The sequence below is a fragment of the Pleurodeles waltl genome, chromosome 9 (assembly GCF_031143425.1).
Source record: "Pleurodeles waltl isolate 20211129_DDA chromosome 9, aPleWal1.hap1.20221129, whole genome shotgun sequence".
Classification (NCBI taxonomy): domain Eukaryota; kingdom Metazoa; phylum Chordata; class Amphibia; order Caudata; family Salamandridae; genus Pleurodeles; species Pleurodeles waltl.
The window spans coordinates 159,643,864-159,662,691 of NC_090448.1; the positions used below are offsets into that span (position 1 = coordinate 159,643,864).

Here is an 18,828-nt window from a genome sequence, read left to right on the forward strand (position 1 = left end):
TTTTCAGGGGAGGTAAATTGCAGAGCTTCGCTGAACTGGTGGGAAAGGGGGTCCCTCAAGGTCAATTTCTGATGCACGGGAGATTAGTGCATGCACTGAAAGTTCATTGGGATACGGTTAATGCAGAACCCGGGGTCCATGGAGTGTTACACCTCCTCCTGACCTCAGGGGAAGAACCCCACTTGATCGCGAAAATATACCGAGCCCAGATAGAATCCGCATTGGATCCCATGCAGTCACTAAGGGAGAAGTGGGAGAAAACAATTGGGCATGCAATATCAGACACAGATTGGAAAAGAGCTCTGGCTTACCCCCGGAAGATCTCCTGTAACACCCGACTACAATATATCCAATATAACTACCTGCATAGAACGTATCTTACCCCTCACCGACTGTTCCGTATATATGGGGGGACCCCCAAGATGTGCCCCAGGTGCGGTGAGGGCGAAGCAGACTTCGACCACATGATGTGGGCTGTATGATGCGGAATTTCCGTTTACCCCCGATGTCTGCCTGCTGGGCCTAAGATCGGATATCCCAAGTGGGAAGATTAGGAGCTGTTTCTTGGATCTTGCGCTGGCCCTCTACAAGAGATTAATCATGAGGGGTTGGAAGGCTCCTAGCCACCCCTCACTTACTGAATGGAAGGGCGACGTCACGAGATGGGCCAGGGCGGAACTACAGGTTTTAAAACTGAGGAAGCAAGGGGCATCCGACAGACCCCCATAGCCTCAGGATGGGAAGAACTAATATTGAACTGGGAAAGTGCAGAGAAAAGGCCATCAACTCCCAACACAGCACCAGTAGAAACAGAACACTGAAAGAGCAGAGAAGGGAGGGAAGAGATATACCTACAACACCACCTATGGGGGAGTGGAAACTACATCAATAAATCAAATAGACGAGCATTCTGACTGGTCAGGATAGACTACAAGGGGCAGCGCAGAACTAGGCACACCCAACTACAAAAAGCTGGGGATAGGGCAAATGATTAGAGAGCTGTCCCCCCCCAGGTATAGCCTCCTCCAAGAAAGATACTCCTTACCCAACACTAAAAACACCCACAGAATGCCGCTAAGTTTGTACATAGTTCAATGTTAGGCTGAAGCTGATGACAGAACATATAAAACGGATGGGTAACATAAAGTGACAAGGAGCTAGGCACTCAAGGAAAACAACGTGAGAACTCCGGTGTTAATAGAGCACAGAAATCAGTTAAAGATACAAATGTACGCCAAATAAGGACACAAACTACGTGTAAACGCATGCAAAAAGATGTATCCCTTGAAATGCTGTGCATGGTAAGAACTTGATGATCCCATCAATGTACATTTGGAACGTAATCAGCAATTTGTTAATAAAAATATATTTTTTAAAAAATATATATATATATATGTGTGGCATATTTTGCCGAAATTCCTCCAACCTTCTTTTTGAATTGGTGTTTTTGTTGAGGAAGTTTCCCTTCTGTCTGTCGAAAGAGACTTGTGAGTCCTTTTTTGGTATCACACACTCCTCTTCTCTACGTTCTGACTGACCTGCTTGTCTGATTAGTCCTGAAAGGACAGAGAAGGGAGTGTGTCAGTGTACTGATAACTGTCAGGCTGTTTAAAATTATCACGGTTACATAAATTATGTTTTTCAGAGCTCTCTGGCTGTAGAGATTCTTCCAGTGATTTTATTTGATTTTTCTTTGTCCCAGCATTATTTTTAGAAGATGCTTGCACTTTCTTGACATAATCCTTTATCAGGATTATCTTTAAGCAATGGCTTATTTGGTCTGTCCCCCAAATTACTGTGACCTATACACGTATAGGAATTTGAAATTAATTTTGGTAACTTGCGCTCCTGATCTATTAAAGGAAGCTGTGCGAGACATTGGCGAACCACCAGTGCTACTGCTTTACCTTTTACGTCTCCTAAAATCATTATGGGTACTGTGACAAAGCTGCCTTTTAATTTCATCCCCAAGTCCAAGGCAGGGGCACCCTCGTATTCATTTTGTATTAGTTTTAGCACCTCCGGTAAAACAGCAAGAGCTGGTATACCACGAGTTATGGTACATATTGCAGAAAAAGCTGTGCACCAAGTAGCACAATTATCAATAGAGGGTACCGTCCCAGGTGGTGGCAAGCACATAGTGAGACTTCTGGTTTTTTTGGGTCCCATATTGGAAAACACTGCTTCCAGCAGATCTTTTGAGTTATCCAAAACAGAATTTCCTCCCGTTTGGTGGGTACTTTACTCATAATAGCATTAATAGTCACAGAGTTAATCCTAGGTGTAGACAATTGTTGATGGACAGCTGAAGCAGCTTTTGCTGGGGCTGGGTTCGCATTACAATTGGTGTTAAGTGCCTATATAATCTAACTAGATTATTGTGTAGTGAGCACAGATCGACTGCTGCTAAATTTTGTATATTTGGATATAATATAAGGTATAGGCAGCTAGAACTGGCCTTGTGGCCTTGTCATTAATGAGGGGACCCAAAGGATTATCGCACGCCGCCATCGGCCTGCCCCAAACGATCCTTAATTCCTGTCCCAACACCCCACACCTGAGAGCCTTGTCATCCAGGCATCCCCATCCTCGGCGCATTCTCTTTCGCACCTTCGGATAGGGAATCAAAAAGGCTGAAACAATTTGGGAAGAAGATATTTTCTTCCTGCAGTCTTGTGCTGCGCCCAGTGAATACCGCATGCCTTTTGGCCCGTTACACTTACTTTCTGTGGGTTACGGTTGCGCAAGTTCTGCTGCAAATACCAGAGGAGGTCAGTGCTATTGTCTCCCAAGCTGACACCGATGGGAGAGATGCAGCAGAGTTCACTATTAGATGTGGGCTGGGCACTACCGACTCTCTAGGTAGATAAATTGTGGCGATGGTGGCCTTAAGGCGCCACGCCTGGTTACGTACATCTGGGTTCTCAGGGGATGACCAACAGACTCTTATGGACATGCCCTTTGATGTCTCCTGTCTCCTTGGAGACAAGGCAAACTCTGCTCTGGAGAGGTTCAAGGACTCCCAGGCTATGGCTCTGTCCCTCGGCCTTTCCACTGCCCCTCGTCCCCAACAGTCTGTCTTCCACCCCTTGCGTGCCACAGAAGGGGCTCCCTGTTTTGTCCCTTTCCCAGCCACCGTGCCACCCATGCTGTTCAGCCGCTGTGTTGCCGGGGACCGGAATCCCATTCCTCCATCCTTCAGCTGTATACTGGAGGATCATTTAGCACTTCTCCGCCAAGAAGTTGCGGCTCTCTTGGCCAAGGGAACCATGGAGAGGGTCCCTGTGCCAGAAGTAGGACGTGGTTGTTATTCCCGCTACTTTCTGGTGCCCAAAAAAGACAAGGGCTTACGTCCTATCCTAGACCTTCGGGCAATCTCCTCAAGAAGGAGGAATTCAAAATGCTCAACCTGGCTCAGGTCCTCTCTGTCTTGGACCCAGAAGATTGGATGGTAGCAGTGGACTTGGAGTCTGGGCTCCATATCAGTCTTCTGGAGCTGCGGGCGATCAAGCTTGCGTTGAAAGCATTTCTTCCCTCTTTCAAAGGGAAAGTAGCGCAAGGGTTTATGGAGAGCACTACCGCCATGTGGTGTAACAAACGGGGCAGAGTAGGGTCCTGGACCCTTTGTCCAGAGGCGCTATGCTTCTGGACATGGCTGACACATCAGGACATCACCCTGGTGGTTCAACTTCTGGTGGGCTCTGTCAACTCCAGAGCAGACAAACCCAGCCATTGATGCATAGCCGATCAGACTGCCTCTTAGGGAGAATCTTCTGTTGCCGATGTTGGGTAGGGTTCTCCACCTGAACATGTCCGGTCTCCGCCTTCTTGCGTGGAGATTGAGCGGCAGCAGTCGACAGCTTTTGACCTTGCGCCCGAAGCCTATAATGTTCTCTTGGCAGCCAAGCGTCCCTCCACTAAAACGGTATATGCCTATCATGGGAAGAAATTTATGACACAGTGCACAGACAAGTCTGTTGACCCCCTTTCTGACCCTCTGTCTGAGGTTCTCTTGTTTATACTTGTTTTGGCCCAAGAGGCATGCTATAGTCACTTTAAAAGTTTACTTATCTGCTATGTCAAGTTTTTTTGAAGTTGCATGATTAACCTTCTGTAGGAAGGTAGCCTCTTTCTAGCCTTTTTACCCCCACTTTTGGCCTGATTGTGAGTATATGTCAGGGTGTTTTTACTGTCTCAGTGGGATCCTGCTAGCCAGGACCCCAGTGCTCATAGTGAAAACCCTATTTGTCAGTGTGTTTTATATCTCTCACTGGGACCCTGCTAGCCAGTGCTCATAGTTTGTGGCCTGTATGTGTTCCCTGTATGGTGCTTAACTGGGTCACTGAGGCTCTGCTAACCAGAACCTCAGTTCTTATGCTCTCTCTGTCTTTAAAATTGTCACTGCAGGCTAGTGAGCATTTTTACCAATTCTCATTGGCACACTGGAAAACTCTTATAATTCCCTAGTATATGGTACGTGCCTAGGTACCCAGGGTATTGGGGTTCCAGGAGATCTCTCTGGGCTGCAGCATTTCTTTTACCACCCATAGGGAGCTCAAACAATTCTTACACAGGACTGCCATTCCCATGTTATGTCACAGCCATTTTTACACTGCACTTAAGTATCTGATAAGTCACCTATATGTCTAACCCTCACTTAGTGGAGGTTAGGTGCAAAGTTACCCAGTGTAAGGGCACCCTGGCACTAGCCAAGGTGCCCCCACATTGTTCTGGGCAATTTCCTCAGACTTTGTGATTTGGGGGACAACATTACACGTGTGCACTACATATAGGTCAATACCTATATGTAGCTTCACAATGGTAACTCTGAATACGGCCATGTAACATGTCTAAGATCATGGAATTGTCCCCCCATGCCAAATCTGGTATTGGGGTGCCGATCCCATGCATCCCCGGGCTCCAGCATAGACCCCAGGTACTGCCAAACTAGCGCTCTGGAGTTTTCACTGCAGCTACCGCTGCTACCAACCCACAGACAGGCTTCTGCCCTCCTGGGGTCTGGGCAGCTCAGTCCGTGGAAAGCAGAACAAAGGATTTCCTATGAGAGAGGGTGTTATACCCTCTCCCTTTGGAAATAGGTGTTAAGGGCTGGGGAGAAGTAGCCTCCCCCAGCCTCTGGAAATGCTTTGAAGGGATAGATGGTGCCCTCCTTGCATAAGCCAGTCTACACCGGTTCAGGGATCCCCCAGCCCCTGCTCTGGCGTGAAACTGGACAAAGGAAAGGGGAGTGGCCACTCCCCTGTCCATCACCACCCCAGGGCTGGTGCCCAGAGCTCCTCTCGTGTGTCCCAGACCTCTGCCATCTTGAATGCAGAGGTGTGAGGGCACAGTGGAGACCTCTGAGTGGCCAGTGCCAGCAGGTGACGTCCGAGACCCCCTCCTGATAGGTGCTTACCTAGTTAGGTGGCCAATCCTCCTCTGAGGGCTATTTATGGTCTATCCTGAGGGTTTCTCTTCAGATAACGAATGCAAGAGCTCACCAGAGTTCCTCTGCATCTCCCTCTTCGACTTCTGCCAAGGATCGACCGCTGACTGCTCCAGGACGCCTTCAAAACCGCAAAGTAGCAAGACGACTACCAGCAACATTGTAGCGCCTAATCCTTCCGGCTTTCTCGACTGTTTCCTGGTGGTACATGCTCTGAGGGATGTCTGCATTCACCCTGCACTGGAAGCCAAGAAGAAATCTCCTGTGGGTCGACAGAATCTTCCCCCTGCTAACGCAGGCACCAAACTTCTGCATCACTGGTCCTCTGGGTCCCCTCTAATCTCGACGAGCATGGTCCCTGGAACACAGGAGCTGGATCCAAGTGACCATGACAGTCCAGTGGTCCTTCTGTCCAAATTTGATGGAGGTAAGTCCTTGCCTCCCCACGCCAGACCGTAATCCCGTGTACTGCGTGATCTGAAGCTGCTAGGGCTTCTGTGCACTTTTGCAAGGAATCCTTCGTGCCCAGCATAGCCCAGGTCCCCGGCACTCCGTCCTGCATTGCTCAAATTGCTGAGTTGACCACTGGCTTCGTGGGACTCTCCTTTGTAGTGTTGAGACGACCGCTGTGCTCAGATTTCTTGAACGCCTGTTCAAGTGCTTCTGCGGGTGTTGCCTGCTTCTGGGTGGGCTCTCTGTACTGCCGAATGCCCCCTCTGTCTCCTCCTCCAAGGGGTGACCTCCTGGTCCTTCCTGGGGCCCGGCCAGCACCCATTTTCTTCAACCGCGACCTTTGCTGCTAGCAAGGCTTGTTTGCGGTCTTTCTGCATGGAAACAACTCTGCATCCTCCAGCACGCCGTGGGACATTTTCTGTGCAAAGGAGAAGTTCCTGGCATCTTCCGTTGTTGCAGAATCTTCAGCTTCTTCGACCCGGAGGCAGCCCTTTTGCACCTTCATCCGTGGTTTAGTGGGCTCCTGCCCAACCTGGACACTTGCGTGACTTTTGGACTTGGTCCCCTTCCTTTACAGGTCCTCAGGTCCAGGAATCCGTCTTCAGTGCTTTGCAGTCAGTTGTTGCCTTTGCAGAATCTCCTACCACAACTTTAGTGTGTTTCTGGGGAAGTACGGTAAATGTACTCCTACTTTTCAGGGTCTTGGGGTGGGGTATCTTGGACACCATTAGTGTTTTCTTACACTTCCAGCGATACACTACTCTAGGCCTGGGGTCCATTCATGGTTCGCATTCCACTTTTGGAGTATATGGTTTGTGTTGCCCCTAGGCCTGTTGCATCCTATTGTATTCGACAGTGTTTGCACTACTTTTCTAACTGTTTACTTACCTGATTTTGGTTTGTGTGTATATTTTGTGTATTTTACTTACCTCCTAGGGGAGTATATTCTCTGAGATATTTCTGACACATTGTTACTAAAATAAAGTACCTTTATTTTTTAGTAACTCTTGAATATTGTGATTCTTATGATATAGTGCTATATAAGTGGTATAGTAGGAGCTTTGCATGTCTCTATAGCTACCTCTATCAGCCTAAGCTGCTAGAACACTACTAATAAGTGATAACTGGACCTGGCACAAGGTGTAAGTACCATCAGGTACCTACTATAAGCCAGGCCAGCCTCCTACACCTTCTTTATGTCCCCTATTGTAAATAGGTTCCTTAAACGTTCTACACATATTTCCTCCTTCCCTATTCATTATGCCCCAATGGGATTTGAATTTGGTTTTGATATTTCTGATGTGCGCCCCTTTCGAGCCTGTCTACAATTGTCATCTTAGGCTTCTACCTTTGAAAACTGCCTTCCTTGTGACTATTACGTCTGCCCACAGGATGAGGAAGTTGCAGGCATTGTCATCTAAGCAGCCCTACCTTTCCATCTACCCTAACAAAGAGGTGCTTTGCCCTAGGCTACTTTCTGCAGAAAGTAGTTAAAACTTTCATGCAGGCTAATTGTAAGAAGTTGGCTCTGTATATACTATCTCAAAGTGAGAGATAGTGTGCACATAGACCAAGGGTCCCCCTTAGAGGTTGATAGTGGCAAAAGTAGATAATACTAATGCTCTATTTTGTGGTAGTGTGGTCGAGCAGTAAGCTTAGCATAATGTAGTGTTAAGCATTTGTTGTACACACACAGGTACTAAATGAGGAACACACATTCAAAGACTTAACTCCAGTCCAATAGGTTTTTACATAAAAATATATATTTTCTTTATTTTTAGAACCACAAGATTCACATTTTTGGTAAGTACATAAATTACAAGGTACTTCACGCAGGTAAGTACAGAACTTTGATTTAAAACAATAGTGTACGCAGTTTTGGTTAAAATGGCAATAAGCTATTTTAAAAGTGGACACTGTGCAAAAATCAACAGCTCCTGGGGGAGGTAAGTAATCATTAGTTTCTCAGGTAAGAAAAGCACTTACACAGGCAGTCTCCTGGGCATGGGGAGCCCACTGTTGGAAGTTCAAGGCAACCCCAAAGCCACAGCACCAGCAACACAGGACTGGTCAGGTGCAGAGGACAAAGGAGGGCGCAAACTACAGTCGTGCTCTGGTTCCAGTCTGCTAGCAGGTAAGTACCTGCGTCCTCGGGGAGCAGACCAGGAGTGTTTTGCAAAGCACTAGGTGGGACACAAGTACGGACACAAAACACACCCTCAGCGGCACAAGGGCGGCCGGGTGCAGTGTGCAAATTAGACGTCGGGTTTTGTATTGAAAACAATGGAGGGGCCCAGGGGTCACTCTGGCGATGCAGGCAGGGCACAGGGGGGCTTCTCAGGCCAGCCACAGATGGGGCTAGGATGAGGGCCCCTACTGGTCACTCCTGCACTGGTAGGTGGTTCCTCTCAGTCCTGGGGGCTGCAGGTGCAGTGCTTGGTCCAGGTGTCAGGTTCCTTTTTTATCAGGCAGTCGCGGTCAGGGGGAGCCTATGGATCCTCTCTGCAGGTGTAGCTGTGGTGGTGCAGGGAGGTCGACTCAGGGTGTCCACGTCATTGGAGTCGCCTGTGAGTCCTCTCTGCAGTGTTGGTTTCACCAAACTCGAGCTGGGGGCGTCTGGTGCAGAGTGTGAAGACTCACGCTTCTGGCGGGAAGTTGGAGTCTCTTTAAAGTTGGTTTCTGGTTGCCGTTTTGTAGTTGTTTCTGGACAGAGCCGCTGTCCTTTAGGTGCAGGTCAGTCCTCTGAGTCCTCAGCGGTTGCTGGTCCCGCTGGATGCGTCGCTGTGCAGGTTCTTTGAGTCTGGAGACAGGCCGGTAGGGCTGGAGCCAAGTCAGTTGTCGTCTCCATCGTCTCTGCGGGGCTTTCAGGTCAGCAGTCCTTCTTGTTGTAGGTTGAAGGAATCTGATTTCCTGGGTTCAGGGTCCCCCTATATACTGAATGTAGGGGTGTGTTTAGGTCTGGTGGGCAGTACCCAATGGCTACTGTCTTGGAGGGTGGCTACACCCTTTTTGTGCCTCCTTCCTAAGGGGAGGGGGGCACATCCCTGTTCCTATAGGGGGAATCCTCCAAAACCAAGATGGAGGATTTTTTTAAGGCAGGGGTCACCTCAGCTCAGAACACCTTAGGGGCTGTCCTGACTGGTGGGTGACTCCTCCTTGTTTTTCTCATTATCTCCACTGGATTTGCTGTCAAAAGTGGGGGCTGTGTCCGGAGAGGTGGGCATCTCCACTAGCTGGGATGCCCTGGGGCGCTGTAACAGGCATGAGCCTTTGAGGCTCACCGCCAGGTGTTACAGTTCCTGTAGGGAGAGGTGAGAAGCACCTCCACCCAGTGCAGATATTTTTCAATATAAACACCTATTGACCTGGAGTAAGTCTTTGAGTGTGTTTCTCTCATTTATTGCCTGTGTGTGTGTGTGTGTGTGTGTGTGTGTACAACAAATGCTTAACACTACCCTCTGATAAGCCTACTGCTCGACCACACTACCACAAAATAGAGCATTAGAATTATCTACTTTTGCTACTATCTTACCTCTAAGGGGAACCCTTGGACTCTGTGCACACTATTTCTTACTTTGAAATAGTATATACAAAGCCAACTTCCTACAATGACAGCAGGCAAAAAGTGGAGGTAACCATGCCAAAAAGAGGGCACTTTCCTACAGTACTGACTGTTTAGTCTAAGTGAGAAAATAGTGATTACTAAGAGAAAAGTCACCCCATGCCTATAACGAAATGATAAATTGCTTTTGGTGTTGAAGTTGTGGTCAGAAATGAATATCTCCAGCGAAACACGTGTTGATCGTGACTGCTTGCTGGGAACCTCAGCTGTGGCGCAACAAAATAATCGTCTCCTTGTTCGCTTTATTTAATAGACTTCTAGCCACAGAATCCTTACCTTATAATTTCCACAAGCCTCAGACTGGACCCAGAATATTTTTCTTGAGCCACTGCCCTTGTGTGCTGGTAGGTGGCGTCATTCAGCTCTGCGCTGCATCGAGGGCAGCGCCTGCGCTGGAAGTGACGTCCGTGGCACTTATACAGGTGGCATTACTTTTTTCTTTCTCCTCCAGCCAACGTTGATCCGGAGAAGAACTACACTATCAGTCACTTTTTGACAGAATTTTTTTCATCATTTATTTTTTAGGTTTTCCTCCTGGTGTTGCAGGGATGTCATCTACGAAGTATGACTTCAAGTCCTGCGGCACCTGGCATTGACCAGTGTCTGGTACAGAGCAACATCTTGTTTGCCTTTGGTGCCTCGAGCGCGACTACGACCCCAAGTCGTGCTCCGACTGCCATGAATCTGGCGGCCTTAAGGGAGCAATCCCTCAAGCTCCTGGTGGCTTGGCATGTGTCATCACAACACTCCTGGTCTCTGTCACGAGGATGGTACTGGGAGCAGTCGGGGAGATGAGATACTCTCTGCACTCCAAGTTGTCGGGCCACTCGATTAAGTCCCGCCACAAGAGAAGTCGTTAAAGGGGTCTTCGACCTCGGCCAACGGGGTGAGGGAGTATTGTGCATCAAGGCCTGGTTCTGCGGTAGATGCTGCACCTGGGCCGACTCAACACCTCCCTGGCTTTCCGGGAGCTGGAGCAAACCCCATTGAACTAAACGAGTTCTATGAGGGCATGCACCTGATATTTAGGCAGTCCGACGTCTCCAGCATGCCTTTGGACCCCTAGGGCTCCGCAGGGGTCCTTCTGGGTCTGCACCAGCAGCTCCAGCCCTGGCTGCAGTCAGGTCCCAAGGGTCTTTTCCTGGATCCGGAGCAGCGTCCTTCATACACCTCGACCTACCCCACACCAGTCCCAATACCAGAGGCTCCACTCTGATTCTGATCCTAGACTCCGACACTGAACCGAAGGGACGTAGCTTGACTCCATTTAAAGCGCCATCTGGAGCCATGCATTCCAGGTCAGAGCTTGAGCCCTATTCCTTTTCTGTGGGCTAGGACTCAGGGAGGAATTGGAGGGGGCACTGGGCCCTGAAAAATATCAGCCATATGAAGACCCTAATATGTACTGGTGTGAGGAACTGTGTGAAACTAGTGGACTGGATACTTATTGAGATACTGGTATGCCTTTTACCCCTGCCATGGCTACGGAGGAGAGAGCATCATTCATTATTGTGGTGTGGAGTGCTTCCAAGGCCCTTGACCTTCAGTTGCCCTTGTTGGCAGTCAAGACTTGCTGCAACTGGGTCTCTCCCCTTGAGAACTGCTACTCCCATTCAATGAAGCAGTCATTGACGTCCTTCTGGGGACATGGTCCAAACCCAGCACAGGGACCCCTGTGAATAGGACGATTGTCCAACGCCACCACCCCACTCCAGGAGACCAAAACGTCCTCACCAACACTCCACCGCAGAGAGCCTGGTGGTCCAAGGATTTACTTCTCATGTAAATCCTGGCACATTTCCTATCACACCCCCAGACAAGGAATCCAAGAGGTTGAACACTTTAGGGAAGAAATTTTCTTCCACCAGCCTGACATTGTGATTTGTAAGCACTGCATGCCTTTTGTACTGCTACTCTAACGCACTGTGGGACATGGTTGCGAGGGTGCTGCCAACGGTCCTGGAGGAGGTCAGGCCATGTTCTCGGTCTGTCGCAGATGGGAGAGATGCAGCGAAGTTTGCTATATGTTGTGTACTTGACATGATGACTCACTGGGCAGAGCAGTTTCATCAACGATGGCCTCGAGGTGCCACAGTTGGTTGAGAACGACTGGCTTTTTGGGAGATCATCTCTGATGGGCATGCCTTTTGATGGCTTTCATTTCCCTGGAGGCAAGTGGGATTCGGTTTAAACGGGCTACGGCCAGGACCCTGGGCCTTTCTATGGCCTCACCCACAATCCAACTTCCGCTCCTTTAGTGTCTACGGACGGGACTTCCAAGCGCTCCAATATCCTCCTAGACTCTGCACCATGCACCTTCTTCCTCAGTCTCCACGTGGCCAAGGGCATGGTACTCACAGACCTTGTGGGTCGAGCAGCCAGCCTTCAGGTCAGTCCACCACCTTTCCAGCAGCCACAGCCTCCAAACCCTCCTAAACTGCCCTAATGGGCATCCAGTTGGGCAATAACATTGGACAGGTGGGTTTTGCAGATTGTCTGAAGGAGCTACTCCCTCCTCTTTATGACCATCTCTCCCCCATGCCACCATCTTACGACAGGCTCCTGGAGGATCATCTATCCTTTCCCTGCCGGAAAGTCATGAGACTCTTGGCCAAGGGAGCCATAGAGAGGGTGCCAGTCTCAGAATTGGGTCATGGTTGCTATTCCTGCTACTTTCTGGAGCCAAAGAAGGACGGTTTTATTGAATTGCATGTATTTAAGGGACCAGATTCATAGGATGTCCAGGGCTTATATTGCATATGTTATATGATCAGATGACTTTTTTGTGTTTGTCATTCAGATTCAAATACTAACTATATAATAGGAGAAATACGTTTTCCTAGACCTATGGCCCCTCAACTACTACCTCAAGAAGAAGTCCCAAATGTTCAGGTTAGCTTAGGTCCTGTCTGCCTCGGATCCAGGAGACTGGTTGGTAGTGTTGGACATGCAGGATGCCTATTCTTACATTCCTTTCCTACCTCCCAGCTTTACAGCAGGTCACAGTAGACCACAAGCACTTTCAGTTTTCTGTACTCCCTTTTGGCCTTACCGGCACCCCTCAAATGTTCACTAAGGTGATGGTGGTGGTTCCAACTCATATGCGGAGATCAGGAGTGCCAGTCTTCTTCTACCTTCGCGACAGGTTGTTGAAGACGAGCTCACCCCCAGCCTGTTGTCTCCCACCTCCAGACTAGGACAGACCTGCATTCACTGGAGTTCACTTTGAATATGCCAAAGTCACACCTAGTTCCAGTGGGTGCAGCGTCCGAGAAATCTTTCTAAAATGGTCCAGATCTCAGATGGAACTGTGAAAGACCTGCAGTGGTGGATTACGAACTGCAATTGGGTCAGAGGCAGACTCCTCTCTCCTGACCAACCAGACCTCACTGTAGTGACAGATGTGTCACTACTGGGATGGGGCGGCCATCTATTAGAGGTGGAGATCAGAGGGCTCTGGTCTCTGACAGAATCAGGACTCCACATCAACATGTTGGAGCACCGGGCGATTTGACTAGCAATAAAGGCATTTCTTCCGTCTGTCAAGGGGAAGTTGGTGCAGGTGTTAACGGACAACACCACTGCCATGTGGTACCGCAACAAGCAGGGCAGGGTGAGGTCTTGGACCCTTTGTCAAGAGACCCTGTATCTCTGGACATGGCTTGTACAGCAGGACATAACCTTGGTGGTTCAACACCTGGCAGGTACTCTGAACGCCAGGGTGAACAAACTCAGCCGTTGACGTCTAGCGGAGCATGAGTAGCGTCTCCAATCAGAGGTGGTGCAAGGTCTCTTTCAGCAGTGCAGAGAGCCTTGGTTACATCTATTTGCCTCCAAAGACAACACGCAATGTCAGCAGTATTGCACATTGGAGTTTCCAGGGCGGCAGTCGCTCAGCAACGCTTTTCATCATGGAGTGGAGCTCAGACCTCCTGTGTACCTCTCTGCCCATATCACCTTTGCCCAGAGTTCTCACGAAGATCAAGAGTGATCGGGCCCAGGTAATCCTTGTGGCTCCGGACTGGGTAAGGAGAGTATGGTATCCCGAGCTTCTGAAAAAGAGAATCAATCCTCTGATCAGGCTGCCTCTTAAGGAGGATCTTCTGTAACAGCAGCGGGGCAAGGTTCTTCACCCAAACCCGTCAACTTTGCTCCTTCAAGCGAGGAGATTGAGCGGCAACAGTTGACAGCTTTAGATGCTCCTGAAGTCTGTAACATTATCTTGGCAGCCAGGTATTCCTCCACAAAAATGGTATATGCCTACCATAGGCAAAGATTTGTAAAATATTGTACAGAGATGTCTATGGGTTCTCTTTCTGTTTCTCTATCTAATATTTTTCTTTTTATTCTTTCTCTTGCCCAGCAGGGCTCCACTCTGGGCACTCTGAAGGGCTATCTCTCTGCTCTGTCTGCCTTTCTACAGTTGCCTGACCAACCCTCTCTGTTTAAGTCCTCTGTTGTAAATAGGTTTCTAAAAGGCTGTGTACTTATGTTTCCCCCTACGCCCCATATGCCTCAGTGGAATCTTAACCTAGTTTCACTTACCTCAATTGTGCTCCCTTCAAGCCACTGCACAATTTCCCCCTCCAGCTGCTTACCATCAAGACAGCCTTTTTATTGGCATTAACATCTGCCTGTAAGGTAAGTGAGATACAGGCCTGGTCATCCAGGCCACCATGTCTCATGATATTTCCAGACAAGGTAGTGTTGCGCACCCATGAACTTTTCTTCCAAAGGTGGTGAGCCCATTTCTTCTGGGTCAAAGTGTTACCCTACCCACCTTTATTGATCCCCTACATTCCTCTAAGGAAGAGGAGCGACTCCACCAGCTGGACCCACAAAGAGCGTTGTCATTCTACCTTGATCACACAAGTGTTCCCGGTGGATGAGCAACTCTTTGTTGGGTATGTGGGAACAAAGAAGGGTCGGGCAGTACAGAAACTGACCATTTGGTGCTGGGTCGTTCTCTGTATTAAGATCTGCTAAGAAACAGCCTACCGAGTGCTTACGAGCCCCTTCCACCAGGGGAAAAGCTGCGATCACGACGTTAGCTCATGGAGTCCCAGTCCTGGACATCTGTCTGGCAGCAACATGGATGTCACTGCACACGTTTGCCAAACACTACTGCCTGGACATTCAGGTCTGCAGGGACGGGCATTTTGCCCCTTCAATAGAGACTTTCTAGTCTGAAACTATTTGTCCGCAGCCTATTCGAGGAGGATATGGCTTGGGTATTGAATCAAAGGTAAGGAGTTTGCAGATAGAAGTTAGGTGAACAAGTTACTTACCTTTGGTAATGCATTATGTGGTAGAGACTATAGCTGCATATTCCTTACAGCCACCCATGCCTCCCCGCTCTGCACACTTGTTTACTAGGGTTAGAGGTGATCCCTTTTTTTAGGGCCCTAGTTTGGACACAGTGCCAGGTCTTGTCATGGCTCCGCCCTTCTGGCATGGTAAGTCTTAATTAAAGTAACTGACGCCAACATGCCTTGGTGGCACCTATATAGGTGACCACAAGGTAACGTATGGTGCCAATGATGACACGCGGAGCCGAATGGAGCCACCCAATGGCCCATACAGGGTTATTGCTTGAACAAACGTTTCCGGATCCAGTCTGATGCCCGAGGAAAATAAAAGGTAAGGAATCTGCAGCTGGCTAGTCTCTACCAGTTAATGCATTACTGAAGGTAAGTAACTTGTTCATTAAGGAAATCCTTGGGATGTGTGTATGAATATAAGGTTGTAGGAGTGTGTGAATGGTATGTATGTGAGGTGTTGGAGTTAAGTGGGGTTTATAACTACTTGAGTAATGTTTTAACTGTATAAAACATTTGATAAATGAATTGTGGTTTATGCATGTAATGAAACGTAATGATGCTTTTTATATTGAGAATCGACAAAACAAGGTAAACATTATGAGAAATTATTCAATATAGTAAAGAATGTAGTTGGGTACTAGAACTAGTACAGGTTAAGGCAGGAAATGTTTGTTTTTATTTGAAATGTAATTTCCCTCTTCCCCAAACCTGAAATATATTGTTGGGGTGCCTTTTGTGTTAAGTTTTTCTTCAGAGCACATCTGCTGATTTACCTCCGTTTTATGGAAAGCAGCAGAAGGGAGGACACACCTTGGCAGTTCAGGCTGGACTGTTCCCATTGGAGCAGTGTCAAAACTGATTTGCATATAGCTGGGCCCTAACTGAAGTGGTATTGTGTGCAAAATAAGGATGGATTAGGATGCATCGTCGACTAATTGGCAGTGACCTGAGATCAATTCAAGCATTCTATCCATTACTTTAGAACACTTTAGTATTTTGCTCTAAGTGGGACAGGTATGCCTAGACGTGATCACATGCACACCGTCACTGGAACCAAGGTATACCCAGCTGATGCGGCTAACAAGGGCGAAAAAGGTATTTTGCTACTTGTGTTCTGATTCAGAGAAGACTGGCTTCTCAGTTTGGGCTGTTCCCATTAGAGCAGAGTGAAGACTGATTTGCATATAGCTGGGTTCAGACTGAGGTGGCATGGTGTGCAAAATAACAGTGGTTTGCAATGCGGTCCTGAGTAACTACCAGTGACTGAGATTAATTTAAGCATCCCATCCATTAATTTCTGTATTCTTTAGGAGATTTTGTCTGGACATTCTTCTGCAAAATATTTTTCCGAACATGGATAGCTAAACAGTATAGTAACCAAGTCTGAACTATTGAGTTTGGGTTCAGAGAGGGCTAATGGTTTTCAGCAAGAAGAGCTACATTGTGCTACAAAATAACAGATTGTTTTGTTTCTTCCCTTTGCAGAAAGAATGGCATTGGATGCCTGTAATGGCAGCACTGGTTGTCGTAGCAGCAGTCGTGCTGTACCCAGGCCTTACCAGATCATCATCATGAGAACCTTTCTGGACTACATTCACCGTCCTCCACCTGGAAGCTGGCGTCACACTCATACTTCATATTTACCTCTTACAAATCCGCTCTGAGAACACAGCAGCAGGGAATGCTTTGTTTCCGTCTGCTAAGGATCTGTATCAAAAGAGGGAATACAAGAGTGACTTCGCTCTGCTGTAGTCCTCTGCTTTCAACTAGTCATAAAATTGCTAAATTTGTACGGTGGGATGCAGAATTACTGTCATGGTGGCCTAAAGTAGGCTTCTTGGTACCAAATTATTTATGGTGTTTAGTTGTGGCTATGTTATTGTGTAATTGGATTGCCAGGGAAGAAATCAGTACATTTCTGACTTGGATACCTATACCAAATAACGTGATGCTTGGAAAAGGGGCAGGAGCCTGTCAGACTCAATTATTTTTTTATGTCAACTTGGCGTTCTTACTTTCTGTAAATCACATCACTACGCTGTGCGACACAAAGAAAACCATTCTATGGAGATATTTCCCTTTTCCATGCCTTCTCATAGAGACATATATTTTCATCTGGCGAAGACTCTGTTTTCATTGTTGAGTATTTTTGGATAGGAAGTAAATGAGGCCAGCCTTTAGCAAACTGAACGTGTACCATACAAAATGGTTAGCTCAGCCATAAGCCCAATAAATGTACTGAATGTGTGTACAGTTTGAAAGGTGTTCCTGGGAGCAAAACGTGGTTATTTGTTAGACACTGTGCAAAGTAATACAACACAAATTAATTTCAGTTTGAATGTAATTTATTGAATTTCATGTATTTAAGGCGCCAGATTCATAAGATGCCCAGGTCTTATTTTGCGTATGTTATATGATCAGTTGACTTTTTTGTGTGTTTGTCATTCAGAACGATCAAAACTGTATAATAGGAGAAATACGTTTTTTCTCATTACATCAGCTGCTCTTTAAACATTTCTTGGCTGGCGTGCATTACAATTCATGTGGCTTCTGTGGGCAAACCAGTAAGACTGTAAAACAGTGCATTGTATTGCAAATAACGTACGAAAAACTTGATAAGGAAGTGAAAGGTTTATCTTAACTTCTAAAACAGATGCGTTTTATTAAAACTGCAATATAAGCCTTCAAATGTATTATAACTACACGAACACAAACAAATACTAAAGTATCCATAGCTGTGTTAAACTTTGCAGTTGACCTAAGAAGGGGTATTATATCCGTAACAAAAAGTTTGTGAAAATTATTTTGTTAATGAAAATTCTAAAAATCGAAGCACAATCTGTTGCAACGCTCAATTGGCAAATTCACTTGGACTCGAGAGTGATCCAGTTGAATATTTAAATATCGATTTAAATTATTTACCATATATGTTTTGAGGTTGTTGTAAGGGGTTCCTTTTAAGCTATTTGGGTTTTGCTAATGGCAGGGTCGTCATATCGTGGAAGAATTAGCCCACAAGTGACCTGTGAAATGTCATATTGTGTTCTCTAGTTCATTGTTATCTAAAGCCGCGAGAAGCCACCCAACTATGAAAACACTCGTATGCCAGTGGTACCCGGTACCTCTTGTATATAGGTTATTGCAAATATTGTTCTGAACCGGTAAACTTCAGAATGACCTTTTTTAAAGTAAATAATTGTTTAAAATCTATTTTGTAAAGATATAAAGTACAATAGAATTTCTGAAGTACAGATTAAACTATTTGCACTAACACACGTGATGTGCATGATTTAATAAATAAGTTTACTCTTCTGAATCGTTGAGTTGAATTCCTTTTGAAGCCCATTATGTTTCATTTTCCTGGACAGTTAATGGTTCCAGCTTCTTGTGTGTAATCGGTTTACATTGTTTTGGGAATCTGCACCAATTGTTTTGCGAGAATAGATAAATAGTTACCTTGGATGGCATTTTAGCAGTTATAAATACATGGTTGTGGGCTAGTGGAACTATGTGCGCCATTCAAACCGTGACTGTTATGTTTCTTTTTTTAATCTTTCTGATGATGGGGTTAATGGGAGCGAAATAAATTTTCTGTACTGCCTGTAATTGAAGTAATGTATCCATCCGATGAACAGATCTCACTATTCATAATATTTGATCTCTTTATGTGGAAAAAAATTACCAGTTAGAGTAATGCAACTGTGGGGCTCGCAGACTGCACTTCCAGAAGAGTTTTGCTTTTTTCTTGTGAACTGCCTTCAGCTCTTTCTTGTTATATAGTTCTTCTATTCACATCTTTAGAGCGCCTATCCCTCTCACGTTCACATTGTATTTGAGGGTTTCACAACACATTTGATTTTCAACTATATTTTGGAGTTTTATGCTCGAGGCCATCCTGACTGACATCAGCTTACTTCTTTGAGAATTTTTATACATATTGGTGACCTAATGTATTAACATCTAGAATATTTTCACATAGTTCGTCA

At 46.7% G+C, this 18,828-nt stretch overlaps 1 protein-coding gene across 6 annotated transcripts in view; it reads left to right on the forward strand.

Moving 5' to 3' along the window:
• SLMAP (sarcolemma associated protein) overlaps nucleotides 1-18,158 on the forward strand; it is a 793,819-nt gene extending 775,661 nt beyond the window's left edge. For all 6 annotated transcript variants that reach the window (XM_069206475.1, XM_069206474.1, XM_069206478.1 and 3 more), the window contains one exon: nucleotides 16,328-18,158. Coding sequence is in view for 3 of the 6 variants with exons in the window: in XM_069206474.1 (XP_069062575.1) it covers nucleotides 16,328-16,417 (90 nt within the window). In the remaining 3 variants the exon portion in view is untranslated. The remainder of the gene's footprint in view (nucleotides 1-16,327) is intronic.
• Nucleotides 18,159-18,828: the final 670 nt, after the last annotated feature.